The 26,594-nt window shown below is 36.9% G+C and overlaps 1 protein-coding gene across 8 annotated transcripts in view; it reads right to left on the bottom strand.

Annotated features, from left to right (window-relative positions):
- Trpc5 (transient receptor potential cation channel subfamily C member 5) overlaps positions 1-26,594 on the bottom strand; it is a 273,724-nt gene that overhangs the window by 137,728 nt on the left and 109,402 nt on the right. For 6 of the 8 annotated variants that reach the window (XM_078034368.1, XM_078034364.1, XM_078034365.1 and 3 more), the window contains 2 exons: positions 19,066-19,205; positions 3,829-4,227 (listed from right to left, as the gene is read on the bottom strand). In XM_078034368.1, the coding sequence (XP_077890494.1) occupies positions 3,829-4,206 (378 nt within the window). In that variant the 5' untranslated portion in view covers positions 4,207-4,227; positions 19,066-19,205. Of the gene's footprint in view, positions 1-1,397; positions 2,268-3,828; positions 4,228-19,065; positions 19,206-26,594 lie in introns of those variants that run through there. The other 2 variants (XM_040284507.2, XM_040284501.2) reach the window with 2 other exon arrangements.

The raw sequence follows: 26,594 nt of genomic DNA, 5'->3' as shown, positions 1-26,594 counted from the left end.
CAAGGTCCTTTAGGAGGCCTGTGTTGGTTGACTCATAGCCCTGATTGCTCCCAGGTAAACAACCGTGTATCTATCTCCCAGAAAGACAGAGCCCCAGCACTGTGGCAGCCTGTTGTTATAGTTACTGACATCTGACTTATCATAATGATTGTCAGAGCAGTGGAAGAAAATGAAATGTAGCACAGGCTGCTGGGAGGGGTTGGAGTAGGGCAGGAAAAGGGCAGAAGAAGGCTACCTTCTGCAGAAACTTGGGAATGGACCTGATGGCTTTGTGAGTTTGTACATGCAGTATGATATCTGAGCATGGACAAAGAAAGTCTTATATTGACTGTGTCTGAAAGGGTCCTGGCAAAAGAGAGCTTGCCCTAGATAGCTTTACCCAGGTTCCATATGCCTGACTTTCCACCCCCAAGTGGTTCATTCCTATTGAGTTAAAGTTCTGTCTTTGCCCAGGAGAGGCAAAGACTGCACTTGAGTGTTAAGTATACCTGGTAACTTTCATCCTGACTGGCAAAACTTCATCATTTGCTAGAGCACTCAGGAATGATGGGGAAAGTGGACCCATTGAACAAGAACTTGGCCTATTTTAAAAACTTAGCTAGTGTCAACATTGCTAGGTTCCCCCAACCCCAAACTTCCATATATTCTCTTCTTCAAACAGTTACTAGTCTAAATGGGATTGAATATGAAAGCCAAAAAGGTCTTGTTTGTTTGTTTGTTAGTTTATTTATTTTTGGCACCAGGGATTGAACCCATGGGTGCTTAACCATTGAGCCACATTCCCAGCCTTTTTAAATATTTCATTTAGAGACAGGGTCTCAGTGAGTTGCTAAGTGTCTCTCTAATCTTCTGAGGCTGGCTTTGAACTCAAGATCTTCCTGCCTCAGCCTCCCAAGTTGCTGGAATTACAGGCATGCACCACCGAGCCCAGCTCAAAGAGGTCTTGTTTAATAGCAAGTCGTGTGCTTTCTAGGTAATATACTTCATGTATCCTTCATGAGGGACTCCTTCATATCCCTCAGCAAATATTTACATATCATCAATTATCTAGTAGGCACTTGTTTAGATACTTATGGGATAAGCATGGAGACAGGTGGGCACTAAATTTATGCCTCACATTTAGGAAACAATCTAGTTACAGAGACTAGGCATTTCTACAAGTGAGGCTGACCAGTGGTAGAAAATGGCATGAGATTGGTATCTAGCGAAGGGAAGAGCCAATGGGTTGCAGGATGTTGGGGACAGAAAAGGTCATTTTGGAGCAAGGTCACTAGAAGTCTTCAAGAATATTAACACATTAAACCACTCAACACTTAACATGTATTTGGGGAAAGGGGACACAGAAAGAGATGAGTTTTGATGGGGATGGTGAAATGAATTGAGTAGGAAACATTCACCTCTTTGTTTTGTTATTCATCCAGATCCTTCAGGCCTGTTCTTTCCAGAGGGCTCATCCATCTTGCATTCATCTGTTCTGTCTCATAATTCTTAACACTGGGAATTCTAAGATTTATTTAGATTGCCAGGGAAGCAGTATTGGTAGTGGTTAAAGGGCAGTTCAGGAGCTAGGCTTCCTGGGTTACAATCCTGCCTCTGCCATTTATTAACTGTGATCAGAAAATTGACCTAATTATCCTGGGATTCAATTTTTCTCAATAGTAAAATGTGATGATATAATAGTGTCTACCTAATAAAGTTGCTCAGAGGATTAAATGGGGTAAGTAGTGTAAGATGCTTAGTATAGTGCTGGTTGCATATTACTCATTCATTAAATAAATATTTACCAGGTGCCTGTGATGTTCCAGGCACTTTTCTAGTGATGTAATGCAGCAGTGAACAATAGAGACAAAGTCCCTACTTTCTCAGGACTGTGTTAAATGCTGATGGGGTAGGAGGGCATCTAGACCCTTTACTCAAGAAACCTTTAGTCAAGTGTCTTGTTTTCTACTATCTCTACTTTGTGGAATGTATTGAGGTGTTGTATTTCTGATGATTCAGTATTTTATTTGTCCCTACTATATGCCCAATTCTAAGCTCCTAAAGAAGAGAGACAGTGAAGAGACTTGTCTGACTTGGGGGGTGTTTACAAAGGACTAGGGGAAGACAAGACTAAAAAAAGATTATTATATGAAGGATACTGAGTGTTAGGCTTTATGGGTTGGTTTCTCTTCTAATAAGGAATGCTATGGTATGGATGCAGTTAGTCGCCAAAGGTTTCTTTTGCTGGAGGTTTGGTCCTCAGTGTGGTGATGTTGAGGTAGTAGAACCTTTAAGAGGTGCAAAATAATTAGGTTATTGGGAGCACTGATCTGGAAAGGAATGAATGCTGGTCCTGCAGAGTGAGTTAGTTATAAAAGAGCATGTTCTTATAAAGGAAAAGGCAAGTAAGCAAAATTCAGCATAGCTGAGGCCACTATATATTCTCATATTGCTCTTTTTCCTACCACAATGTGATGCAGCCCAGGGGACTCTCATCAGAAGCTGAATAGATGGCACCAAAACTGTGAGTTATACATTTTGTTGTTGTTGTTTTGGTACTAGGGATTGAATCCAGAGACACTTAATCACTGAACCACATCCGCAGTCCCTTTTATTTTGTGTTTTGAGAAAAGGTCTCATAAGTTGCTTAGGACCTTACTAAGTTGTTGAGACTGGCTTTGAACCTGCATTCCTCCTGCCTCAGCCTATAGAGTCACTGGGATTACAGGTGTGTGCCACTGTGCCTGTCCATACTTTTCTTTATAAATTACAAAGCTTCAGGTATTTTGTCACAGAAACAGAACGTAGACTAATTCAAGGAGATATTATACTTGTTGAAAGATGGACAGGGATGATAGGATCATTATGAGATTTCAATACAAATAAACCAAGCTCATTTTTTTTTTAGGATGGCTTGAAAGAAGGGAAAATGCAGGGAGGCCAGCTAGAAATTTTTTGTTAGTCCAGGACAGTGGATCTCAAACCTTAGCATGCATTAAAATTCCCTGGAGGGCTTATTAAGTTACAGCTTGCTGAACCCAACCCCAGAGTTTGTGATTTTTAGAACTGAACTGGGGGGTATTAAGGTTCTTCATTTTAAAATAAGCTCCCAGTTAATGTTGATGCTGCTCATCTAGGGACTATACTTTGAGAATCACTCATCTAGGAGAGAGATGATGGAAATAGAGTCATAGTGGTGGAAGCTGGGATAGAGAGAAAAGAAAATATGTATGGGAATTAAGAAAGCATAGGGCTTAGGAATTAAATATGGAGGCAAGATAGAGGGAGGTATCAAAGATGACTATGGAATATCTAATCTAGGTGCCTTGAAGCATATGATAATAACCAAGGCAAAACCCAAACGTCTATGAGTGGATTGCAGTCACATGAACAGGTACTTGGAAAATATGGGAGGGCTTAGGTCCATCTGTATCTCTACAGTGGCATCCAAGTTCAAAGTTTCCTTTCTCATCTGTAGAAGAGAGGCCAGTCGGAATGAGAAAGCCAGGTCTGTGTTTGGTCTCTTATTTTCTACAATGTAACCATTGAGTAGAGTAAGGAAATGAAGAAAGAAGCAGGGGTAGGAGAAGTAGAAAGAGCTTGCATATTCTGGAAATGAAGAGCACAACTTTGCATTGTTATGTATTGAATGTATATGGGCAAATATTAAAAAGGAAAAGGCAAGTGAGCATAACTCAGCATAGCTCTAGAATACCACCTGAGATCACTGAAGCGATTCCTGAGATAGGGCTTCCTAACTCCAGCCTATCTAACCTTCCCTAGTTTCAAGGCTTTGAACTGTGTGCTGCTGTTTCTGGCCATTTCCCAGCATGTAGGGAGTTCTCTTACCTGTTTCTCTCCACTGGGCTTCCTGTAGCTGAGCAGAAGCTCCACAGCACCCACCACTTCCTTGCGGATGGCATAGAGTAATGCATCACCCACATACACGCTGTGGTTCAGCAGTAGCTCCATGATCTCCAGGTTCTCATTCTCAATAGCAATGAGCAGGGCACTCCGGCCCAGAGGATCCATGCAGTTGATGTTGACATTATAGTAGATCTCGGCCTCTTGTAGTGCCTGCTTCACAGTGGCATAGTCCCCCTTCTCCACAGCATTGAGGAAGGCTTTCTCCTCGGCAGAGAGCTCCGTCTCAGCCCTCACAATTTGCAGGGGGATGCGGTCTCTATATGGTGAATAATTGACCTTCTTGTAGTATAGCTGGGCCATGGTTCATAGCAATTTAGAAAGCTGAGTGAGGAGAGAGGGAAAGACCAAAAACATTCTTAGTTATCTGAAGGTCTCAGGTGACAAGTTACAGAGGGCAGCCTTGCTAAGGGGTTGGAAAAATCCCAAAGTGTTTTAATGACACTACCCTTTCCCTCTTGCTAAGGGGTACAGCAGAAAAAGCTCAGGCTTTAGGGTTATAAAGACCTGAACGCAAACACCCGTTCTATTACTTGTCAGCTCTGAGACCTTGGCTAAGTTACTCAAACCCTCTGTGCTTCACTTATTATTACTAAGGTTATTCATGTTAATAATATCACTGGCAGTTATCATTTAGTGACTGCTTATTGTGTGCCAGGTCCTATGTGAGAGAATAATTCTTGCCTTGTAAAACTATTGTGAGAGTTACAGGAGGTGTACATTATCGAAGCAACTGGCAGAGTAAACCTTCCAACACATGGTACAAATTCTTCCTTCTTTCCTTCCTTCCTTTCTGCTGCCTGAAAATACTCATAATAATACTGCTGGTTGATGATGGAAAGTTGGTGCTCATCTTTGGCCAGTTTCCTTTTGAGCCCTTGGTCTGTGGGTTTGTACTAATTTTCAAGATTACATTTGCAACTGTCCCAGATGCACATCCTAGATTGAAATGCTGTTTTAGTGCTAACTGCAATCCTGTTTCTTGTTGCTGCTCACTGGGGAAGGGATATTGACTCCAATCAGCCAAAGCCATCTGCAAAAGATAAGCATGCACTGCCTCTGCCTATCCATGATTTTTTTCCTTCTACTGTTCCAAACCAATGCGCTAACAGATCTGAGAATCTGTTTGATTTAATTCTGAGAAGTGAATGGTCTGTTTTATTTGTACCAGATCTAAAGCCAGATTATTCTTAATGGAATTGATTTTTAAGTAAAAACCTATTTACTGAGCTCCTACAATGTGTTTAAACTTTATCTGTGAGGGCAAGAAAAAAAGATACAGTTTTTGCCTTCATTTGCATAGAATGAATCACAGGATAGAGCTCTTGTCTTATAATTTACAGGATCAAATTCACTCACATTCCTTATTGACTTCTTGTACTAGCCCTGTAAGATGGAAATGATGATCTCAGGGGAGAACATGAGGCTCAGATCCATTAGGTGATTGGCTCCCCTTTCCTTCCCATCTCTTAGTCCTCCAGGCTCCCTCCGAGGCCGAACTAGAATGGTCCTATTTCAGTGTTTTTCATTATAGAACTATTTTGCCAGCAAAAGGAAATGGAAATGTGATAAAGATACCCTTGTCTCATCTCCTGGATGTAAGAGAAAATGAAGACATGGAGCTTCCACAAACATTTACCTCACTCTTTCAGGTAATTATATCCTTGCTTTGGCAGAGGGAGAAGCATATATTATATCAAGTGGAATTTGTAATTCATGTCCTTGTGATCTTCTGGGAAGTTGGCATTTGTAGATGAGAGGTGCCTCTTGCCCTGAAGAGGGCTAAATGACAAATTTCTCTTTGCATCCAGTTCTCAGGAGAGCAGGGTGCTGTTTGGCTCTCTTGAGAAGCACTGGTATTTTCTTTCACTACTTTCAAGTAACTCAGCAGTAGCTAAAGGAAAGCAGCACTCAGAGTAAGCATTGACAACTATACAGCAAATGACTTTAATAATACTAATTGTAGACTGCTCTTTATGTTGTAAACCAAAAGGGGAAAGGGAGAAGAGATTGTGTGACCTCCTGAATAGAAACTCAATTCAACTTTCATTTGTTTACTTGATCACTTAGAGCTCCCAGTGTGCCTAGCACTATGCTAATCAATGTGGTGCCAGGAGGGGGCAGGAAAGAGCAGGTAGCTGCTTTCATCATCTCTCACCTGTAGCATTGCTATGACCTTGGAATTGACTGATCATCCTGATTGTATTTTCTCCCGTTGAAGTCTACCTTCTATCTTACCCCCAAATTATCCATGAAAAAAAAATCCCATTTTATTGTTCGTTGGTTAGTTTTCTCCTGCCTTTGTGATGAATGAATATTCCTTATAAGGTCTGCAAGGTATTGGCTCTCCAAAGCATTTACCTCTCCATTGTCTTCTTAAGCAACTCTCTCACCCCTAGCCAGTACTCTTTAGCCTTATGGAACTTCTTATTTTTTTTTCTTCTTCACAATACTAATTGTAGACTGCTCTCTATGTTGTAAACCAAAAGGGTCAGAACGATTTTTTTACAAAAAGTGGGATTTATTTACAAAAATTCTGGGGATTTAACCCAGAGTCTTTCACGTGATTCCCAAGTGGTACTACCACTGAGTCTTTTTAATTAATTAATTTATTTTGAGACAGGGTCTTGCTAAATTTCTGAGGCTGACCTTAAACTTGTGTTCCTACTGCCTCAGTCCTCCCCCACCACCAAGTTTCAGGGATTACAGATTTGTGCCATCATGCCTAGTTTAAATCTTCTTCCAATATGCTGAGACTTTTTCCTCCCTCAAGAGCTTTGATCACAGCCTGGGACACTCTTCTCCAGCTTTTTTCATCTTGCAGGCCTCAATAAAATACCACTTCCTTACAGCAACCTTCACTAACCACCCTATCTAAAATAGTTGCTTCATATTCTTCTCTCCATTGTACCCTGTCCTCTTCCTTTCTTTTGAATGCTTACCATAATTTCTCTTTACATACTTCTTTGTCTTGCTGGATAATTATCTCTCCTGTCCAATTAACTTTAAAACTCAAGTGCAAAAATTGCATCTGTCCTATTTTTCTAGCACCTGCACCTCATCCAGTGCCTGGCACACCCTAGCCTCTTGGTATCTATATGAAGAAAGAATGAGGCAACCTTCCATTGATATTCCTGTATCTTTCTTCATTTCACCCTATGTTTTAGCCATACTAATGTAAGACAGTAGAGGCTGGATACCTGAGGAATTTTTAGGAAGCAGGTTTATAAGCTACAGCAGTCCAAGTTGTGAATGGCTAAAAATCTCTGGACCCCAAGTCTGGAAATTCTTTTGGATTTATTTTCAGTGGTGTGGTTACATGACAGTAGATGGGTACATAACAGTTACTCTTTATCCCATAGTCTTAGGCTATACAGAGGTTTTACCACTTTTTACCAAGAAAACAGAGATAATATCTTTTTGCCCAGCAAGCTTGATTGCAGATTCTAACTCTATCATACCTTTTGTCTGCAAACCTTGTACTTACAAGAAAGAGGAAGCTTCAAACCACAATGCCCTGTGCAGAAACCCTGCTGACATTATTTTGACACTTTTTGTAAAAATCTTTCTGACAAGAAGAGAAGCTTAATTATGGCAAAGGTCTTTTGGGTGGGGAACCTGGTCTGCTTCAATAGAAAGGTAGGATTACTTTGATTTGAGAATTCTCAAACATTCACACAGGGTATGCTACACAACAGATACTCAATTAATGGATGTTTAATGAGCAAAACCATCTAACTGAGGAGAGTTGGCACAGTTGAGTGCTAAATTAGATGGTACTGATTTGATGCTTTGTGATTTCAGAACAGGCTCGATCACCAGATTCAATGAGGATTGCAAGTCTCAGAGATTTCATGGAGGTGGTAGTTCTTAAGCTAATCCCTGGAGGATGGAATAAATATGAAAATATGAGGGCATTCCAGGCCCCACAGAGTGTAAGAATAAAACTGATGAGATTGACGATGGCCTGGTAGGGAAATGGTGGGGGGGTGGGATGTGGAGCAGAGTCCTATTTTGGGAGCTATAATAAGATACAAGGGTGAGCAGTAAGCTAAAATTCCAAGGTAACAGCTCATAACCTCAGTTTTCCTATCTGAAAAAATGGTCATAAACACTCGCTATCCATTTGCTATAGAAGAAAAGGCTAAGTGGCTTTTCTGATGGTGTCACTGATAGTGCTGAGCTAAGCACTATTCTTACAGGAAGATCTAAGACTATACTAGTCAGGCACAGCATTGGGGAAAACAGAAGAAAAATGTATCCCATGGAAAAGTGAGAACAACGGGAAGCAACTCAGCAGTGCTCTATTTTATGCCAGGCATTATGCCAAGAGCTGGGGCAATAAAGATGTAAAAATAATTATTATAATTTTGAATAGTTAATATGCCCCAGGCACTGTGCCAGGTACTGGAGCAGCACTATACTACTATTGCCTCTGATAGTTACCATAATGAATTCAATAAGCAGTACCATTCATGGAATTCTATGTGTCAAATTCTCACTATGTACATGAGTTAAAGTAGTGAAGAGAGACGACAGTGAAATCATGGTAATTTAAGATTTGAAATAAGTATAATTGGATGGTATATAGTCAACTCAAAATCTAGTTGTACTTTTCATCCCTTGCATTTGGATTAATCTGATCTATTTCATTTCTAGTGGGCTGTTATGACAGGCTTTGTTGAATCCTTCTGTAGAAAGAAAAAATATCTCCAGATGTTTGCCTGATATTGTACCATTAGTGAGTCACTCTTTTGCTTTAATGTATGACATCTCCAAAATGACCCCTAGAAGGAATAATAAATCATATGGCTATCAGCTAGTGATATCTTTTTTATGTGTGGTTCCAGGGATTGAACGTAAGGCCTTGCACATGCAAGGCAAGCAGTCTACTACTGAGTCACACCCTCAGTCCAACAGATACTAATATCTTAACATGATTTCATCATTAAGAACGTTGTTGTGACCTTGGAATTAAAGAGATGTCTGACTAGAAGGATGGTGGGGAAAGGAGAGGCCTGCTGCTCAGCCTTGGAAATCTCTTTTAAATAGCTATGTCCACCTTTACACTATGCATTGAGAATGAAACAAAAATTCAGTTCCCTATTTTGTCTCTTGACATGAAATTCATGTAGATGTCAAGTGACTTGCCTCATTCCCTGCTCTCTTCCAGTCCCCAAAGTTGGAGCCACATAACCCTTACAGCTTTGGCCTCATTCCAGACTGAGATCAATCCCTTCTCCATATGCTTACTATTACTTCTACTCTGCCATAATTCTGGGAATAAGGAAATAATGATAGATTTCCTGGCATCTCTGAAGGTATTATTGAGAAGTTTCCTTCTAATCACCTTTTACCATTTTACTTGGCAGACTTCACTCAACTGCCATTGCCACCAAGCCTTGAAATTTATTCTTAACTGCTGAAGACAAAACCTGCCTGTATTCCATGCCATTCTGCCAGCGAACCCCATTCCCATTGTAGTCCCCCAAGCATGAAAGATTAAGAATGGTTCAACAGGCTGCCTCAGAGGGCTTATCATGTTCTCTCTTTCCTTCACTGCTGGCCAGAGGAGTTTGTCTAATGGTGTCTGTGACATTTGTAGGCTTAAATGATGCGATTTAAAGAGCTAAATCGATGGGCTGGGCAGAAAGCCAGGGTGCAATGTGGTCTTGCCAAATCCTGGCCCAGATCACTGCCCAGCACAGAACTTCATCTGTGAGGAGAAAAGCCTGGCTTCACAACTAAAAAAAATAATAATACCTTCAGAGGGACCTGGTATCTGCACAGAGCTCATACTGTGTTTCATAAGGACTGGGGCATAAATGGTGAAACCTTGTGACTTCTCTTGGTTATCCATGCTCATCTGTCCAATTGTCCATCTCTTCAGGGCCATTTTAAGGCAGAAAGATTGAACCTGATAAAATCTGTGCAATCTAAAGTATGAATGACTGAGAACTAATACATTCAGTAAATGATCCTTACTATATACCAAGCACTATGATAAAAAACTGGTAGTAATGTCTGAATAGCTTAAAGACATAACTTATCTAGGAAAAAAGTTACATTTGAAGAGGGACTTTGCCCAATCCAAAGTGTGACTATAGTACAAATTTCATGTACAAAGGCACAGGGATGGCCTATTCAGAGGAAGGTTATGGGGTGTTGATTTCCAGAACATTTTGGCTTCTTTCAGATTGCCATGTTGATAATTTCCTAACTTTAAAATAATAACACTACACTTTCCTTGAAAAGTACCAATCATTGAACCTCCTGCAAGGGATTTTACAGGTCATCTAAAATAATCCCTAGCCCAACAAAAAAGTTCTCTTGACAATATCACCTATGTGGTGAGTGCTGATTTTCTTAATGTTCTTAATGTTCATCTGAGGTCATGTTCCAGGTTTTGTTCCCTGGACCTACTTTTGCTCTCTACAGTAATATCAAGCAAAGCTCTTTTGTTCCACATAACAACCTTTAAAAATTTGATGTTGGTTCTCATGTTTTCCTTTGTCCAAATAGACCCTTCTCTACAATTAGCATTTTTAGTTTCTGCAATAGTTCTTCCTATTAAGTAGTTTCCAGATTTTGGAGCATCCTAATGGTTTGTTTATATCTCTATTATACTTTGATGCTCAGAAATAAACAAAGTGCTCTAGAAATGGTCAGGCCAGCACAAGTTACACTGTGGGTACTCCTTCCTTTCCTTCCTTCCTTCTTTCCTTCCACAATGCACTGTTGAGGTCATGATTTTATATCATCTTGGTTTAGGAGGCATAGAGTCCTGCATAGTGATGTATTTCCAGAATTTTGTTTTCATGTGTGTATAAATTTTTATCAACCTAACAATTTCATCAATTTATAAATAGTTAATATTTAGCACTTATGTGCAGGTATATGTACTAAGTGCTTCATATATAGTATTTAAATTAATCTTCATTGTGAGATAATAAGTTAACTATTAATTTATTATCTCCTACTTTATAGATAGGGAAACTGAAGCACTGAGAGGCTAAATAAATTCTTTAAGATTATGCAGCTAGTAGGTGGTAGAGGGGACTTGGAAGCAAGCTTCCAATTCCAGAGTTTATATTCTTAACTACTTCAATGAAGGCAGGTTCTTTTATATGCTCCATAAAGCCTATAGTACTATCAACAATAGTATATATTCAGTCTTTTGATTCAATAAGTACTTGTCCTGTACCTATCATTTGACAGGCCCAGAGTGTTTGGTAGTAGGGAACACAAATATACTTAATCAAATGACATAGCCTTACCTTCAATAAACTGCAAGTTCCAGAGCAGGAGACAAAAAATATAAATAAATCATTACAACTCAGACAGAGAACACATGGAATGTAACCTTTGAATTACCTCTTTAAAAGTCCTCTGTTCCCCTGGATGTGCAGAATCACAGCCTCTGGGACAGGAGTCCCCTGTGTTTCTCCTTTGCTAGCAAAGCAATAAAACTTCATTTTTCCTCAAAAAACCAAATAAATTAAATGTACTGCAGTGTTATAAGGTTTCTTATCTATATTAGGAGCACAGGAAGAAGTGTTCAACTCCACCTTGGAGATGAGTGAAGGCTATGTAGGGATGATCATTCTACACAGTGGAAATAGCATGTGCACAGGCCTTACCATATAAACCACAATGGTATTAAAGAGATGATTGGATAGCTTTCTGTTCTTCGAAGCTGTCAAGCATGTGCCTATCTCAGGGCCTTTGCATATGTGGTTTGCTCTTCCATAGGTCTCCAGTTGGTTTCTCATTATATAGGTATTATAGATCAAATGTTATCACCTCAGTAAAGCCTTCCAAGAGGACTACTCTTTCAAGCTCCTCCATATGTCACTATCTCATTACCCTGGCTTGATTTATTCAATATTTTCTTCAAGATAAGTTCTATAGGAACTTACATTACTTGAATTGACCATATTTTGTTTATTATTTTGACATTTAGTTTTCCCAACACAAATGTAAGCTGCATAATAGCAAATCCCTTATCAGTCATATTTACTACTCTATTCCAAGAACCTGGCACATAGTAGCCTCTCAATAAATGTTTTAAATTATCATAAGAAATAGTGATGAAGATAGGGGTGGGGGATTACTCTGTTGGCAGAGCCTTTCTTTGGTTTGTATGTATAACCATAGCTCCATACTACAACCACCATAGAGCCATGTGTTCTGGCAAGAAGCACCTCCTTCACCTTAGGCAAAGAGTCATAATTATTATAAAACTAATTGATATTGGTAATGTGATTGCATTGGTGAGTGATTAAAGTGGATTTGGGTCTCTGATGCAGTTCTAGCCAATGAGATGTGCTAGAGGGCTTCTAGGAAAGGATTTTTTTTTTTTTTGCAATTCAAGAGATAAAAAAAGAAACATTTTCTTTTTTGCCCCTGAATGTTGGCATTTACATGTGACCCTAAAGACTCTGGCATTCATTTTGGAACTATGAGGGCAGCCAAACTAAGAGATGCAGCCTACATGCTGAGGATAGTGTAAGTTGGGTACTTGGTAAAGTTTTTAAGCCACTTAATTAACCAACCTGAGAACAGTTCAACCTCTAGGCTTCTAGTTGTGTGACATGATAATCCTATTTTTGTTAATCTGCTTTAAGTCATTTTTTAATTAAAAGTAGGTGAAGACATCCTAAGTGATAGCATTTTAAAAAATATAAATGATCAAAATCAAACCACCAATAGATAAAGAACTTGAACAGACTAATAATCATAAAAGAAATTAAGATTGTTTTGAAATATCTACTAATTAAATTATTTAGATCAGATGGCATTGCAGCTGTATATAGAACTTAAAAATACAGCCAATTTTCTTAACTTTGAAAATATTTCAAATCATAGAAAAGAATGAACACTCCCCAATTAATTCTACAGAGCTAGAATATCTTAATGCCAAAACCTGGTAAAAATATTCCCAAATCAAAACTATAGGCCAATTTCAATCATGAAAATAATCCCCCAAATTATAAATAAAATATTAGCAAATTGAAAAACAATAATGATTTTGAAGAATAATACATTATGGCCAAGTGTGATTCATTCTAAGATGTAATCATGATTAAATAAGAAGAAATTATCAATAGAATTCAATGAATAAGTCAACAACTTAAGAAAACATGGTTATATCAATAGAATAATTTGGTGTAATTCAGTATCCATTTACTTTAAGTACCTAAGCTGGGCACAGTGGCATACACCTGTAGTCCCAGTGGCTTGGGAGGCTGAGACAGGAGGATCGTGAGTTCAAAGCCAGCCTCAACAACAATGAGGCCCTAAGCAACTCAGTGAGACCCTGTCTCTAAATAAAATACAAAGTAGGGCTGGGGATGTGGCTCAGTGGTCAAGTGCCCTGAGTTCAATTCCCCATACCCAAGGGAAAAAAAGAATCTAAGTAAAACTACAACAGAAGCAAACTAACTATACAAAAAAACTTACCTTAAATCAATCATGAATGCCATAGTAACTTGTGAAATACTGGACCCATTGCCATTAAAATAAAGAACAAGAAAATGATGCTAGCATCACTCCTATTATTTAACTTTAAAGTTCTGACTAATGACATGAAAATATTATAAATATTTAAACATATTCAAAACCACCTTCATACGCAGGTAATGTATAAATAAAATATCCAAGAAACTTTATAAAAAATCTGTTAGAATTAACAAGAGACTTTGGTCAAGTGATAGAATGCAAGAAAATTTTATAACTATCAATACTTTAAAAAGTTTATGCTAGAAATTATCATCTCCACTTAAAAATTAAAGTGGAAAGTATATAATTCATAATAATGACAACATCTTAAGGTACCTAGGGAAAAATTTGACAAGAAAGAAACAGCACTCATATAAAAGAAGTGATTGAAGGTTATAAAGCCCAAAGAGGATAGGGAAATATTATGTTAAAAAATAGACAGACTCAATCTAATATATATATATATATATATATATATATATAATTTCGCTATATTAAGATAGAAACTTATAAAATTATCTTATTCAGGTTTTACATAGAGTTGGAAAAAAGACCCCAAAACAAAACAAACAAACAAACAAACAAAATGCTTGATGTTTAAATGGGAGTTTAAATGTGTAAAACATTCTGTGAAAATTCTGATTAAAAGAACATAACCAAAAATGGCACAGTAGAGAATTTCCAAAACACATCCTTCCACTAAAACACTGATTAAACTAGCAAAAGCCATCATAATCAACTTTCTGGACTCTGGAATTTAATAAAAACCTTACCATAACTAGGGAAGCATTTCAAGAAAGAAGTTGTTAAATTTGGCAAGAGTTTTTGGCAATTTTACTGAACCAGCTACTAACCACCAATGAAGCCTTGGGGAGAATGGTCCACATTCCTAGGGTTTCTTGCTCCTGCCTGAGAAAGCAATATGAACCTTGTCCTTAAGAAATTGTGATTGTATGTTTCAACTGGCCAATATATATGTATTGAATTATTGCATGAAGAGTGGTTAGTTCAGAGAGTTGTCTTTGTTTTCCTCCCCAACCCTGGAATTTTTTCAGAGTTGGAGGAGCTTCTCCAGTATTGTTTGCCACATGCCAAGCAAGATATTTGAGCAGGTAGATGACAAAATCAATGAACTTGAAGATATATCAAAGAATCAATGAACTTGAATACATATCAATTAAAAACATCGAGCCAGTGGAGCAGCAACTAGAAAGAATGAAGAGCAATGAACTATACTTACTCAGAGATTTTTAAGACTCGATACTAACAGATACATGCTAGGAATCCCAAAATAAAAAGAAGAAAGGGACACAAAGTACATTTGAAGAAATAATGGTTCTAAACTACCAATATTTGATGAAATAGTTAAATTCACACATCCAAGAAACTCAAAGATACTAACTGTATCTTTAAGAGTAACTACTAAGAAAATAACTAAAAAGTAACACAAAGGGAAATGAGAAGGGAATCAAAATTTTATACTACAAATTAAATGCAAAAAAGGCAGTAATGAAGGAAGTGGGGAACAAAGCATGTATAAAATATACAGAAAACAAATATCAAAATAGCAGAAGTCCAGCAATTACTATTTGAAGTATGTGAGAGAGGGAAATGAGAGATAAATATATCATGTTTGGATATATCGGTGTTTGAAGATTTTGTTGGATCAACAGGAGAAATCTAGACAGTATATGGAGCTGAGCATTGAGAGCTGGAGATACAGAATTGGGAGTCATCTATATTGATTCAAGGTTCCCAACCCTGACTGCACAGTAGAACCACCAGAGGAGCTTTCAAAAAATAGCCATATCTGGGTCACCCATCCTTCTTATAATGACATTTTACAATAGTGCCCCAAGTGAATCTAATGTGCATCAAAAACAGAGTACTATGATTATAAATTGTAATTGGAGCTATTAGGAATAGATGTGGTCATCAGAGAGGATGCAAAGAGATTATGGGTACTAGAGAGAAATTTTCTACTTAGGATGGAGAAGGATCTAGATCTCTACTGTCGGGTACATTAGCCACTAGCCATATGTGGCTATTTAAGTTTAAGTGAATTAAAATAAAATAAAATCAGTTCCTTAGTTGCACCAGCCACATTTTAAACATTTAATAACCACATGTGGCTCATGGCTAGCATGTTGGATAGTATAGATGTAGAACATTCAATCACTGTAGAAAGTTCTGTTGGACAGTGCTGGATGGCTGGATGATATCTCTAAAATATCTATAATACAGGTGACTCTTTCAATTTTATGGAAAAAGTTTGTAATATCTATGTTCAAATTTGGAAACTTCATTTGCATAATGTATTTTTATGACAATTGACATGTAGTGATTTTATTGTTCAAGCTCTTCTACTCTCTAAAGTCCAGGGAGTTCTGTAGAATCACTGGCAGATGAATTAGATCAATACTTTTTATTTTCACTAGGGTGAAGACATGAGTGAAAAACCTATATTTTCTTCTTTTAAGTCACTTAACTGCACAGGAGCGTTTAAATCCATTGATCAATATTCAATATCACTTTGCATTATGTTACTTGAAGTAGTCAAGGGAAAGGCAGAATGAAATGACACTGATTATAGCAAATAATAGGCAGTGTAATTGGTTAAAAGTCCTGTATCTGACTATTAGTCTCAGAGTGGCTTTCAACCAAGTTCTCACAGGTCATGAGAAATGAGTGTCCTTTGGAATCCAGGAGCTTCTTGGCAAAACCACTGTAAGTGGGGCAGAGGGACTCCTTGTGTAAAAAAAATTGTGATAACAATTAGGAAATGCAGTGAAGGGTACATGATATTCTTCTTTGTACTACTTTTTGCAACATTTTTATGTCTATGAAATTATTTCAAAATAAGAGTTACAAAAATTTCTTAAACCATGAAATCATGAATACATTCTCATAAAAATAAGATCATCTGGTTTAAATTACATCATTCCATTCTCCCCTATCCATGAATTCTTTATAACTTTTTTAAAAAGCTTAATTGGTGAATTATAGTTATACATAAAGATGAAATTCATTGTGATATGTTAATACATGCACATGACACACTTTTGTTGATTTCATTCTGCTATTCTTCCCCTTTTTGTCTCCCCTCATTCCACTGTTCTCCCTTCTATTTTCATGAGGTCTCTCTTTTAATAATTCATTATTTCTCTCTAGCTTCCACGTATAAGAGAAAACATTTGACCCTTGACTTTCTGCATCTGGCCCATTCTTAAATGATTCGATACATATATTCCTATCAGTTTTCTTCACTTAATTTTTGTAGGAATTTCCCACATATAATTATCCATACAACACTCTTTGCCTTTCTCACCACAAATTTCCCTTTTGGGGGAAATGGCTCTGAGGTGAAATTGAGACAATATACCTCATATTAATATATGCTAACATATCATGTTAAATGGCCACATGATATTTCATTAGATCAGGTCAGGTCAGGTCAGGTATGCTATAATACTGTGTCTAGCTAGTCTCCAGTTTGGAGATATTTAAGGTTTTCTTCCATTTATTTACATTACTGTATGTGAGCCTGCAATGGAAATTTTATACATAAAGATATTTACATACATTCATGGTTATTCACCCAATATAGTTTGCCAGAAATCATATTACTGGGTCAAAACTCAGAAGTGTTTTTAAAGCTCTCAACACATAAAAAAATAATGAAGAGATCAGTGTCTTGAGTATGCCTGGCATTAAATTAATTTACTTCAAGTGGCTTTCTAAGGGGAAAGAACATCAGAATTCCCAGGAAACAGAAGTGAACCTCAGTTTTTCTCATGTGCAATGTATGATCAATGATTCAAAGTTCCTACTCTCTTATATATCCTAAGATTCTCTGCTTCTGTAAGAAATGGAAAAAATGTTCTAAGCATGCTTGTTCAAGTCTGTAATTCCCACCAACTCAGGAGGCTGAGGAAGAGGGGTCAAAAGTTTGAGGCCTGCTTTACCAAGTTAGTGAGACTCTGCCTCAATAAAAAATAAATAAGGCTGGGGACTTATCTTTGTGGTAAAATGCCCCAGGATTTAATCCTCAGTAAAAAAAAAATGGAAAATGTATCAAGGGTGAAGTACATTTAAGATTTTCCAATCAATGTTATTTTCATCTTGTGAAGAAGGAAGATTGGGGAACACTTCAACCAATGGCCTGCCATTTTCTTTAGTAATAGAGAATCATCAAAGGCTATAGGAAAATTCGCTCATCCCTCTGTTACTTTGTATAAATAGCTTTGTTAAATAGCAATTCTTACCTGTTCATTTGTTCAATTTTGAAAAAATAAAAATAAAAAAGCAAGGACAAGATCAGTGCTTTGAGTGTACCTGACACTAAATTATCATTCTTTTTTTGCAGTATGGGGATTAAACCCAGAGTTCTTTACCACTGAGCTACAACCCATGGCCCTTTTAATTTTTTTTTTTTTTAATTTTGAGACAGGCTCTTGCTAAGTCGCTGAGGCTGGCCTTGATCTTGCCATCCTCCTGCCTCAGCCTCCCATGTAGCTTGAATAACGGACATAGGCCACTATACCCAGTCATTAAATTAAATTGTAAATATCAAGAGTACCTAGAGTTATTGAGAGGGGAAATTAGGAAAGTATTTGGAAGAGATAGAATCTGAGCTGAAATTTAAGGCTGGGTAGGATTCAGATAGGCAGAGGTGGGAGCTGAGAAGATAGTTCTCTTTCATGTGGGGTGGGCGTAGAAGTCAAGGGTGGGAATTGGGAAAGTCCAGGCAATATTTGAAAATGGAAGAATGTATGAAAAGGTAAACTGCATCCACTCACTTGGCAACATTGAAGATCTAGTTGAGAAGCTAGAACTTGATCTTATAGGCACCGGGGACTTTCTATAGGTTCTTAGAGAAGACAAGATTAAGAAAGTTGTGTGTTATAAAGTGACTCCTATGGTTGTGCCAATGGTGAACCAGAGTAAGAAAGAATGTGTTTTTTTTTTGTATTTTTAACCATAAATGAATGGAATCTCATGTAGAATGCTAATAGAAGGGAGAGAAGGAAAATTTTAAGAGTTATTTCAAGGGAAGAACAACAGGACTTGATAATGGGTAGACCACAGGAGATGAGACACAGGGACAATCTCAAGATGATATTCAAGTTTAAGCCTCAGTGACTGGGGAAGTGATAGTGCTGTTTTCTGGATGACTGAGAAAGGCCATTCATTAGGCTGGTTACTAGAGCCCTAAAATTTTCAGGGTAAACTGAGTTTCTGTCAAAGAGGCTCTATTTCTTTGTGATTTCCATCATTATTTCAAAGGTGCTTATTTTGCCTTTTTGGTCTTCATTTGGCAGTGGCTTTTTAACATTTTAACTTTGTTTCTTTGTCCCAGAAGGTTCTGCCAAGTAATGATCTTAAATGCTTAAATGCACTCAAGAAGTTCTGCTGAGTATTCCCTTATAATACAATCACCTTCAATGTGATTGTTTTGTAACTTTCTCATTTTGCATATTGGGTTCTGTAAAACCAGGTCATCCTTGTTATTACCCAGAGAATTGTACTTTTTGTAGAAGGTCACATTTCAAATCTGGTTAATTTTCTACTGCTTTGCCTTCCCCAACATATAACATTTGTACTTGAAATGTTACAACAGCACAGCTTAAAAAACTGAAAACTGAAAATAATGATACATACCTCTATGTATAAAATGGTGCAATTAAAGAATAGTTTTCTGGGAATTAGAAGACTGGATTCTAGTCTCAACTCTGCCACTAATTCGAAGCATGAAATCAAGCAAGACACATTATCTCTTCTTTATGTCTTCATTTCCTTTTCTGTAAATTAAGGGGATAAGCAAGGTGATTTCTAAAATCAATGTCAGCACCCAAGTCAACTATTTTTTTAACATTATAAATGTTTGCAAAGTATTAGCAACATTTATAGTACTTAGAGACCACTGAGTTAGGTACAGCACCACATGAGGGACTCTTTTATCAGCTATTTGTTCACTACAAGGAGACAAATAGGATGAATCAGCCTAAGAGACATGAAGTTTGAGGCTCATTTCTCAGTTTTTATAGGTGATAATCCAGAAAGAATCTCCATTTTCTTTCACTCCGAGGTCAGTCTGACATTATAACTCTGTACTCCAAAGGTAGAACAGAACAAGATCCAAAGATGGGGTTGCTCTGACTCCCTGAGTTCTGTGATTGTAGCCTCTTGAGTGCTGATTTCCAGAAATAGCAGTCATTCTGCTCAGAGCCATCTTAATGAATCACTGTGATCTTTGTGATTTTCATCATAAGAGGAACCAGCTCACGATCTTTCTTCTAATAGAGACTGTGATGAATATGTTCTTCAAAGAGACAATGTCCCTCCATTGTGTCAATTTCATGAATTAAGATTACACCCAGAGTACATCTATTGCCTATAATGATCCCCTGTGGCTCTGCCATTCATAACAACTTCAGTACTTCTCAAATGTGGATGGAAGATTACTTGGAATTCAGGATGCTCTTGTGGCTTCCCTGAAATATTCCCACAGGCTTAATCCAAATTTTAAGCATTAGTTTCTCAATATGCACTGAATCCCCAATAAATGGAGGGGCATTTGAACACATACAACAGTCTGCTCAACAGGCCTTTCACCTTCTGGCTCTTTCTCCTCCTCCTCTGATGTTTTTTTTCACAACTTCCTATCCCATCCATACTTTGTTCTCTGGATTAAATAGTGATGTAAACTGTGTTCCTCTTGGCTGCAAATTTTGCCTTGTTTTCAGAGGTTTTTTTTTTTTTTGCCTCCCATTCTCCCTTGGTTACAGTTGTCCTGTTTTGCATCTCCTGTCCTAACTGCCCCCGCCCCCACATTCCCTTCTGGGTAACTGGCCCTTCGAGGTGAGATTGGGATAGTATGTTTTATACCATAGTATGACTACAGGAAATTTTTACCAGTAGTTTGAAGTGTAAGTACAGATATACAACCATGAACAAAAGCAAGCCATGATGACACCAAAGATGTCTGGTAGCAGTCACAAAAGGATTAAGAGAAGTTTGCGACTAAAGAAATGGAAATAGATAAAATTCTTTCCATTAACTAAAATTGTCCATATAAATAAAAAATGTCTTGCACAGATTGATTTTTCTGGCAGAACACCTTGATACTACCTGAATACCACCAGTGATTTGTGGAGCCATATTTTGACAATTTTCAGTGACTTGGTCCTTTTAAAAGTGTTATTTATTCATATAGTTAGTCATCTTGTACTACTTCTTATAATAAGCGGTTGTGTAAGTTGTTTAAGTTTTATAAGTAAGTTTTGTAATATACTGTGTAATGTGGGGCTTTAATACTTCTATCTTGGGATTTTATGCCTACCATTAGAAAGGTTCCTCTTGATCGTTATTTCTCCCAGATAAAATGTGACTGTGGAGTCAGAAGGCTTTTAAGTTGTCTTCTTAGTTTAATGGTTCCTGATACTTATTTAGAGTTTTATGGTTATAAATTTCTTTTACATACATTGTCTCATTCAATGTATCTCATTCACTTTTTCTTGCCTACCTCCCAGAATGATCATTTACTTTTTTAAAAATAGGTGACTATTTTTAGCATCACAGAAATCAATAATTTGCTGAGAGAGTTAAATACTAGTAAGTGACAGAATCAGGATTATAACCCAAGTTTTCTGATTCCACACTCTAGGCTTTTTCACTTGTTTTTTTTTTCCCCACAAGTATAAAATGGAGATATGAAGGAATGGTCTATGAAATACAGTATTCAAAGCAAAAGCCTTTGTGTAAATTACCCCTCTTGCCTTCTTATGGCTCTACTTTATGTTGTATTTGAAGACAGAGCCACCATGTTCCATCTAAGTTCCAGAGAGGATTCTGCATTTGGGGCCTTTTCCCAGGTTGTATCCATGCTTACAAATTTTTTTGAGTGATAGAGACCTTCCCCACTTTAGGTATTTTCATATCTTGGAAAAATCAAGAAATATGGAGAGCTATTATTTATATTCAAAAGCTGTGCAGATGAGGACAAGTCAATCCCACCTGTTTCTTTCTAGAATGATACAATCTAAATTATTAGCCTTCACCCAGTAAGAATTTACCCCAGTTTGGGATGAGGAGGAAATGAGGAGACCTTATTAGGTGATTAGGGGATGTTTTATGTATGGTTATAACAAGGGTGAGCAGTGTTCTGTCCCCCAAAACCAATGTAAGTGACTGGAATTGGTATTGCCTGCTTGGCAGATGGGGCTAACAGCTTCTAACAGAAATTGGTAATCAAGATTACAGGGGCTGCATTTGGCTCATAGCACTCTCCTTCATCAAAGGTATTTGAAAGGTTGTATGTGTTCTACATATTCATTAATGGGCTATGATTCATCACCTATTTATAATTTCATTTTGAAATTCTAAGCAAAATATTATTTTGAACTCAAGTCAAAAATGTTAATTTCATCACAATCCTAGTTTTCTTTAGCAAATTCTTTTTCCTATTTTTTTTTGGTTCCTCATTATAGTTTTCCTTTTTTTTCACAAACTGCTGAATATTCCTAGCTTTTTATGTTTGGCATGGGTACTGTTGTAAAGGTATTTTGAATTTATGCAGTTTATTGATGGACTTGCTATCATTTTCTTTGAATTTTTTTTACTAATATTAGAATGTTCTTAAGGAGATGGGTAAGACAGAATGGCTAGTAGCTCAAATGACCTGCTAGTGGATAATCAGGCCACAATAGAAGGCACCAATTATTTTCATAGTATTTAAAAACCGAGTCCTATATGTGAATACACATTAGCTGACTTTCTGAAACACAATGAAAAAAGCACTTTTTAATTTGAGTATTTCTTCTTTCCCTTTTTAAAGTTTTCTCTTACATCTATCACCACTGCCTTTGCCAAACACAGAGCCTGTGGGCCAATGACACAGGGACTTGTTCTTTCTTATCTGTTTAATATCCATAAAGGTGTTAGCTGAGTAAAAGGCTGAAAATATTACTGTGCACAGGAAATATTTTGCCATTTTAAAAGGTGATTCCTAGAAATAAAAAAAAGACTTCAAGTCCACAGTAATGAATTTTAATGGCAAAATTTTGAATGTAGTGTGTTTTTTTTTCCCCCTGGAGAGAAGATGGTGGCCAAATATTTGCTTTGTGTTTTTGTCAATGCTTTCCCCTCAATTTTTGACAATGCCCTTGGTGAGCAGGGAGTGTGCGCGTACTTCCTTAGGTAGATTAATTTTGGTCCTTGCATACTGATTTATAGTGACACTTCCACAGTAATTCTAATTGATACGCACAGAGGCAGTGATATGATACAGATGGTTAAGAATCTGTTAAATTTTCAGGAACATTCTAAGCTGATCTTTCAAATGTAGCTACTATTAAAAATCAAATTACATCACTTCGAATTAAATAAATTATGTTAAAAACCAACTAACCTCTAAAACATTCTTTCCTAGTTATTTTACTATATTTTACTGTAATCTACACTCCTGAAGTTATTTTATCTATACTATTCTCTGTAGTAGAAATGTTGTAAATTTTGGTAGCTTAAAATTGGCCATGGTGGGAGTATTTACAGCATGCAAATTGGCAAATGCTCTAAATCTGGGTTAGGTTTAGTGTTTTGTGGATGGTATAACCTTAAAGAAGTAATGGAGAGAATGTTAATAATGCAGATTTAATTTAAAACATGTGTGATGGAGAACACTTATGCCTCTGGCCAAAATGGACTGACAAGAACTATGTTTAACCTTCTACTTGAAACAACCAAAAAAAAATGAGATAAAACAGAATATGATGATTTTTCAGAACACTGGACATCAATCAATGAAGAATAGTCATTTTTGAGAAGTGAAAAAACAGTGAAGAGAACACTATGATTGTCCAAGTTTCCTACTTCAGAAAGGTTCCAGGCCATGGTTCAGGGAGAGAAACTGAGGCAGAGTCTAGTATACTTGCTGCCATGAGCAGATAGAGCTAAGAAAGAAACCGAGGCAACTAGAGATCACAGGACATATTAATGGAAAGAAAATTGCATAGAAAGAGAACCCAAAATAACTGCATAGGGTTCCCCATAGGTATTAAAGAACACTAATCAGTATACTTACACAAGGAGACAACCTGAAGACTGGTTGGAACCTTACTTGTTGCTCACACAGAACAAGGATCAGATCCTTTTGTTACTGGATGGATGGGAAACTTTAATAAATTAAGGAACATTGAATAGATGGGTCTTGTTTTAGTAGTGGGAAAGATTAGCATTAGAATAAACAAGTATCTGGTTCCATTTAACAAATCTTAAGCACATCAAGCCTGGAAAGGATGATTTTGTTTCCAAATATCTGATCAGTAGCTCCTCAAAATATGAAGAATATTTATAAGACTGTGAAAACACCAAGCATGGCGGAATCATTTCTTGTGTAAGGGTATAAGGACCCCTTCCCACAATCTGATCCTTCATAAAGGCAATGAAAATGCTGGCAAAAATTGTTAAAAGTGACTTTTCTGGAATTCTGGAAATTAATCAAATGGTTACAACAATCTAAGAACCAAATAAGCAAGAAAAACAGCTAAATTTTGATAGGAAAAAGAAGCATTGTGACATTTTTACTTTCCCTAGTCCCATTTCTACTCTTCAGCTTCATGGTCCCTTTGAGAAGTTGTAACCTTAGAAATACAGTAACTAAAATGTTCAGCATCCTTGTAGCCACTGGAGAGGACAGAATGGGTTTGGACCTACCCAAAGACCTACACCAGACTGTTATTGACCTATCTGGCAAATCTTTGGGAAAGCTGCATTTTCACCTAACTCCAGAGCTTTGCCAGTGAGGGAAAGCTGTCTATTTAAAGAAGTGTCTATTAAAAAAGTGGCAATTGTCTAACACTATGCTTTTCTGAGGCAATAATGCTAGTTGGGAAAAGAGGATGACAATCTTAAAAAGGAAAATATAGGAATGAAATGTCCACAGGGGAATTTGAAGAGTTCTGAAGTTTTCTTGGGACTCTAGAAGGTGATGCATACATGTGTAGTTGCATGTTTGCTCAGAAAAGACCTGAGAAGGTCTAACTGCTCATATTAAGAGTGAACTTGATGCTCTGACACAGCAGGAAGACTGAAACAGAATTGTTTACTGTCTGCCACAGCCCTGAGGCTTGCCCCAATGCACACTTAGAGCCCCTCAGTAAAAGGTACAAAAATTATTAGGTCAAGGCATTTAAAGAAATCTCTCTCCAATCATTGACCATGAGTATAAATGATCAGAGACTTTAGTGGCTACACATGACAAAAAATGCAGATTTTATATAATTAGTCTGAAAAATTCACCGAATAAATAAATAGTAGCAACACAAAAACAAAAACAACAACAAAGGGCAATAATGAAATTTGAGGCCTATAGTTTGCTCTTTTATGCTCATTAAGAAGAAATAAAAAATTTTTGGACTACAAAATTGGAAACATTTCATGGCTATACTGATGATTTTACAGATACAATACCAAAAATTTGTTAAAAAAAAGTTGATAAGCTGATTTTGTTAAAATTAAAATCTGCTCTGTGAAAGACATCAAGAAGTCAGTAAGACCATTTATGCACTAGAGAAAACATTTGCAAAAGATACAACACATAAAGACTATTATCCAAAATATACAAATAACTCTTAAAACTCAATAAGAAAACAACCAAAATCCAAAATGAGGATAATCACATATGCCTGTTATCAACTGACATTTTTTACAAGAGTGATAAGACCTTTCAGTTGGGATAAAAGAATGTTTTCAATAAATGGTGATGGCATAACTGGATAGCTACGTGCAAAAGTACAAAAGTAAATGCAAAATTAGTCAAAGACCTAAATGTAAGAGCTAAAACCATGAAATTCTTGGAATAATAGATGGGGGTAAATCTATGTAGCCTTGAATTTATCAAAGGATTGTTGTACAGATACCAGAAGTAAAAATAGATTAAATTGGATTTTGTAAAATAAAAAGCTTTTGTGCTTCAAATGATACTTCCAAGAAAGTGAAAAGATAACTTACAGAATGGGAGAAAACATTTTCAAATCATACAACTGATAAAAGGGTTAGTATTTAGAAGATATAGAAGTCTTACAATTCAATAATAAAAAGACAAATAACTCAATTGAAAATGGGCAAAGGATTTGAATATACATTTCTCCAAAGAAGATATACAAATGGCCAATAAGCACATGAAAAGATGTTCAGCATCATTAGTCTTCAGGCAAATGCAAATCAGAACAAAGAGAAGCCACTTCATACCCACTAGAATGGCTGTAATTAAAAACTTAGAAAATAGCAAGTATTAATGAGGATGTGGAGAAATCTGAACACTCATACACTGTGTTGGCGATGTAAAATGGAGCATTCACTTTGGTAACAATCTAATAGTGCCTCAAGGGGTTAAAAATAGAACCACTTGCCAGGCATGGTGGAGCATGCCTGTAATCTCAAACAGCTCTGGAGAATGAAGTAGGAGGATTGTGAGTTCAAAGACAGCCTCAGCAACTTAGCGAGGCCCTAAGCAACTCAGCAACTCTGTCTCTAAATAAAATATATAAAAAAGGGCTGGGGATGTGGCTCCATGTTTAAGCATCCCTGGGTTTAATCCTTGGATATATATATATAAAATATGATCCAGCAATTTCACACCTAGGTATATACCCAAAAGAAATGAAAACATGGGTCTATGCAAAAACTTCCACACAATGTTCATATCATTATTCATCATACTTAACAGCTAGAAATGACCCAAGATGATGTGGTAGGTATATCTGTACTATGAAATATCAATTGGCCATAAAAGTAATTATGCATAGATAAATGCACCAACATGGGTGAATCTTGAAACATTATTCTAAGTCAGAAAATCTAGTCACAAAAGAACATATAGTATGTGATATCATTTTTTGAAATGTTCAGAATAGGCAAATTGATAGGGATAGAATGTAGATTTTTTTTTTTTTGCTTAAGGACAAAAGAGATGGGGGTGCTGGCAATAGCTCAATGTTATGAGGGTACTTTTTGAGTTGGAAGACTTGTTCTAAAATTTGTTGTATTTATTGTTGTACATATCTGTGAAAATAATAAAGAACAAGAATTGCACACTTTAATTGGGCAGTTTGTATGCATGTTATATATGAATTGGACCTCAATTGAACCTCAAAATATAAGTTAAATGGAGACAGTTAAAATATAAAAAA

This window comes from Ictidomys tridecemlineatus, chromosome X, assembly GCF_052094955.1.
Source record: "Ictidomys tridecemlineatus isolate mIctTri1 chromosome X, mIctTri1.hap1, whole genome shotgun sequence".
In the NCBI taxonomy this organism is placed as follows: Eukaryota; Metazoa; Chordata; class Mammalia; order Rodentia; family Sciuridae; genus Ictidomys; species Ictidomys tridecemlineatus.
This window is presented reverse-complemented; position numbering and strand designations above follow the sequence as displayed.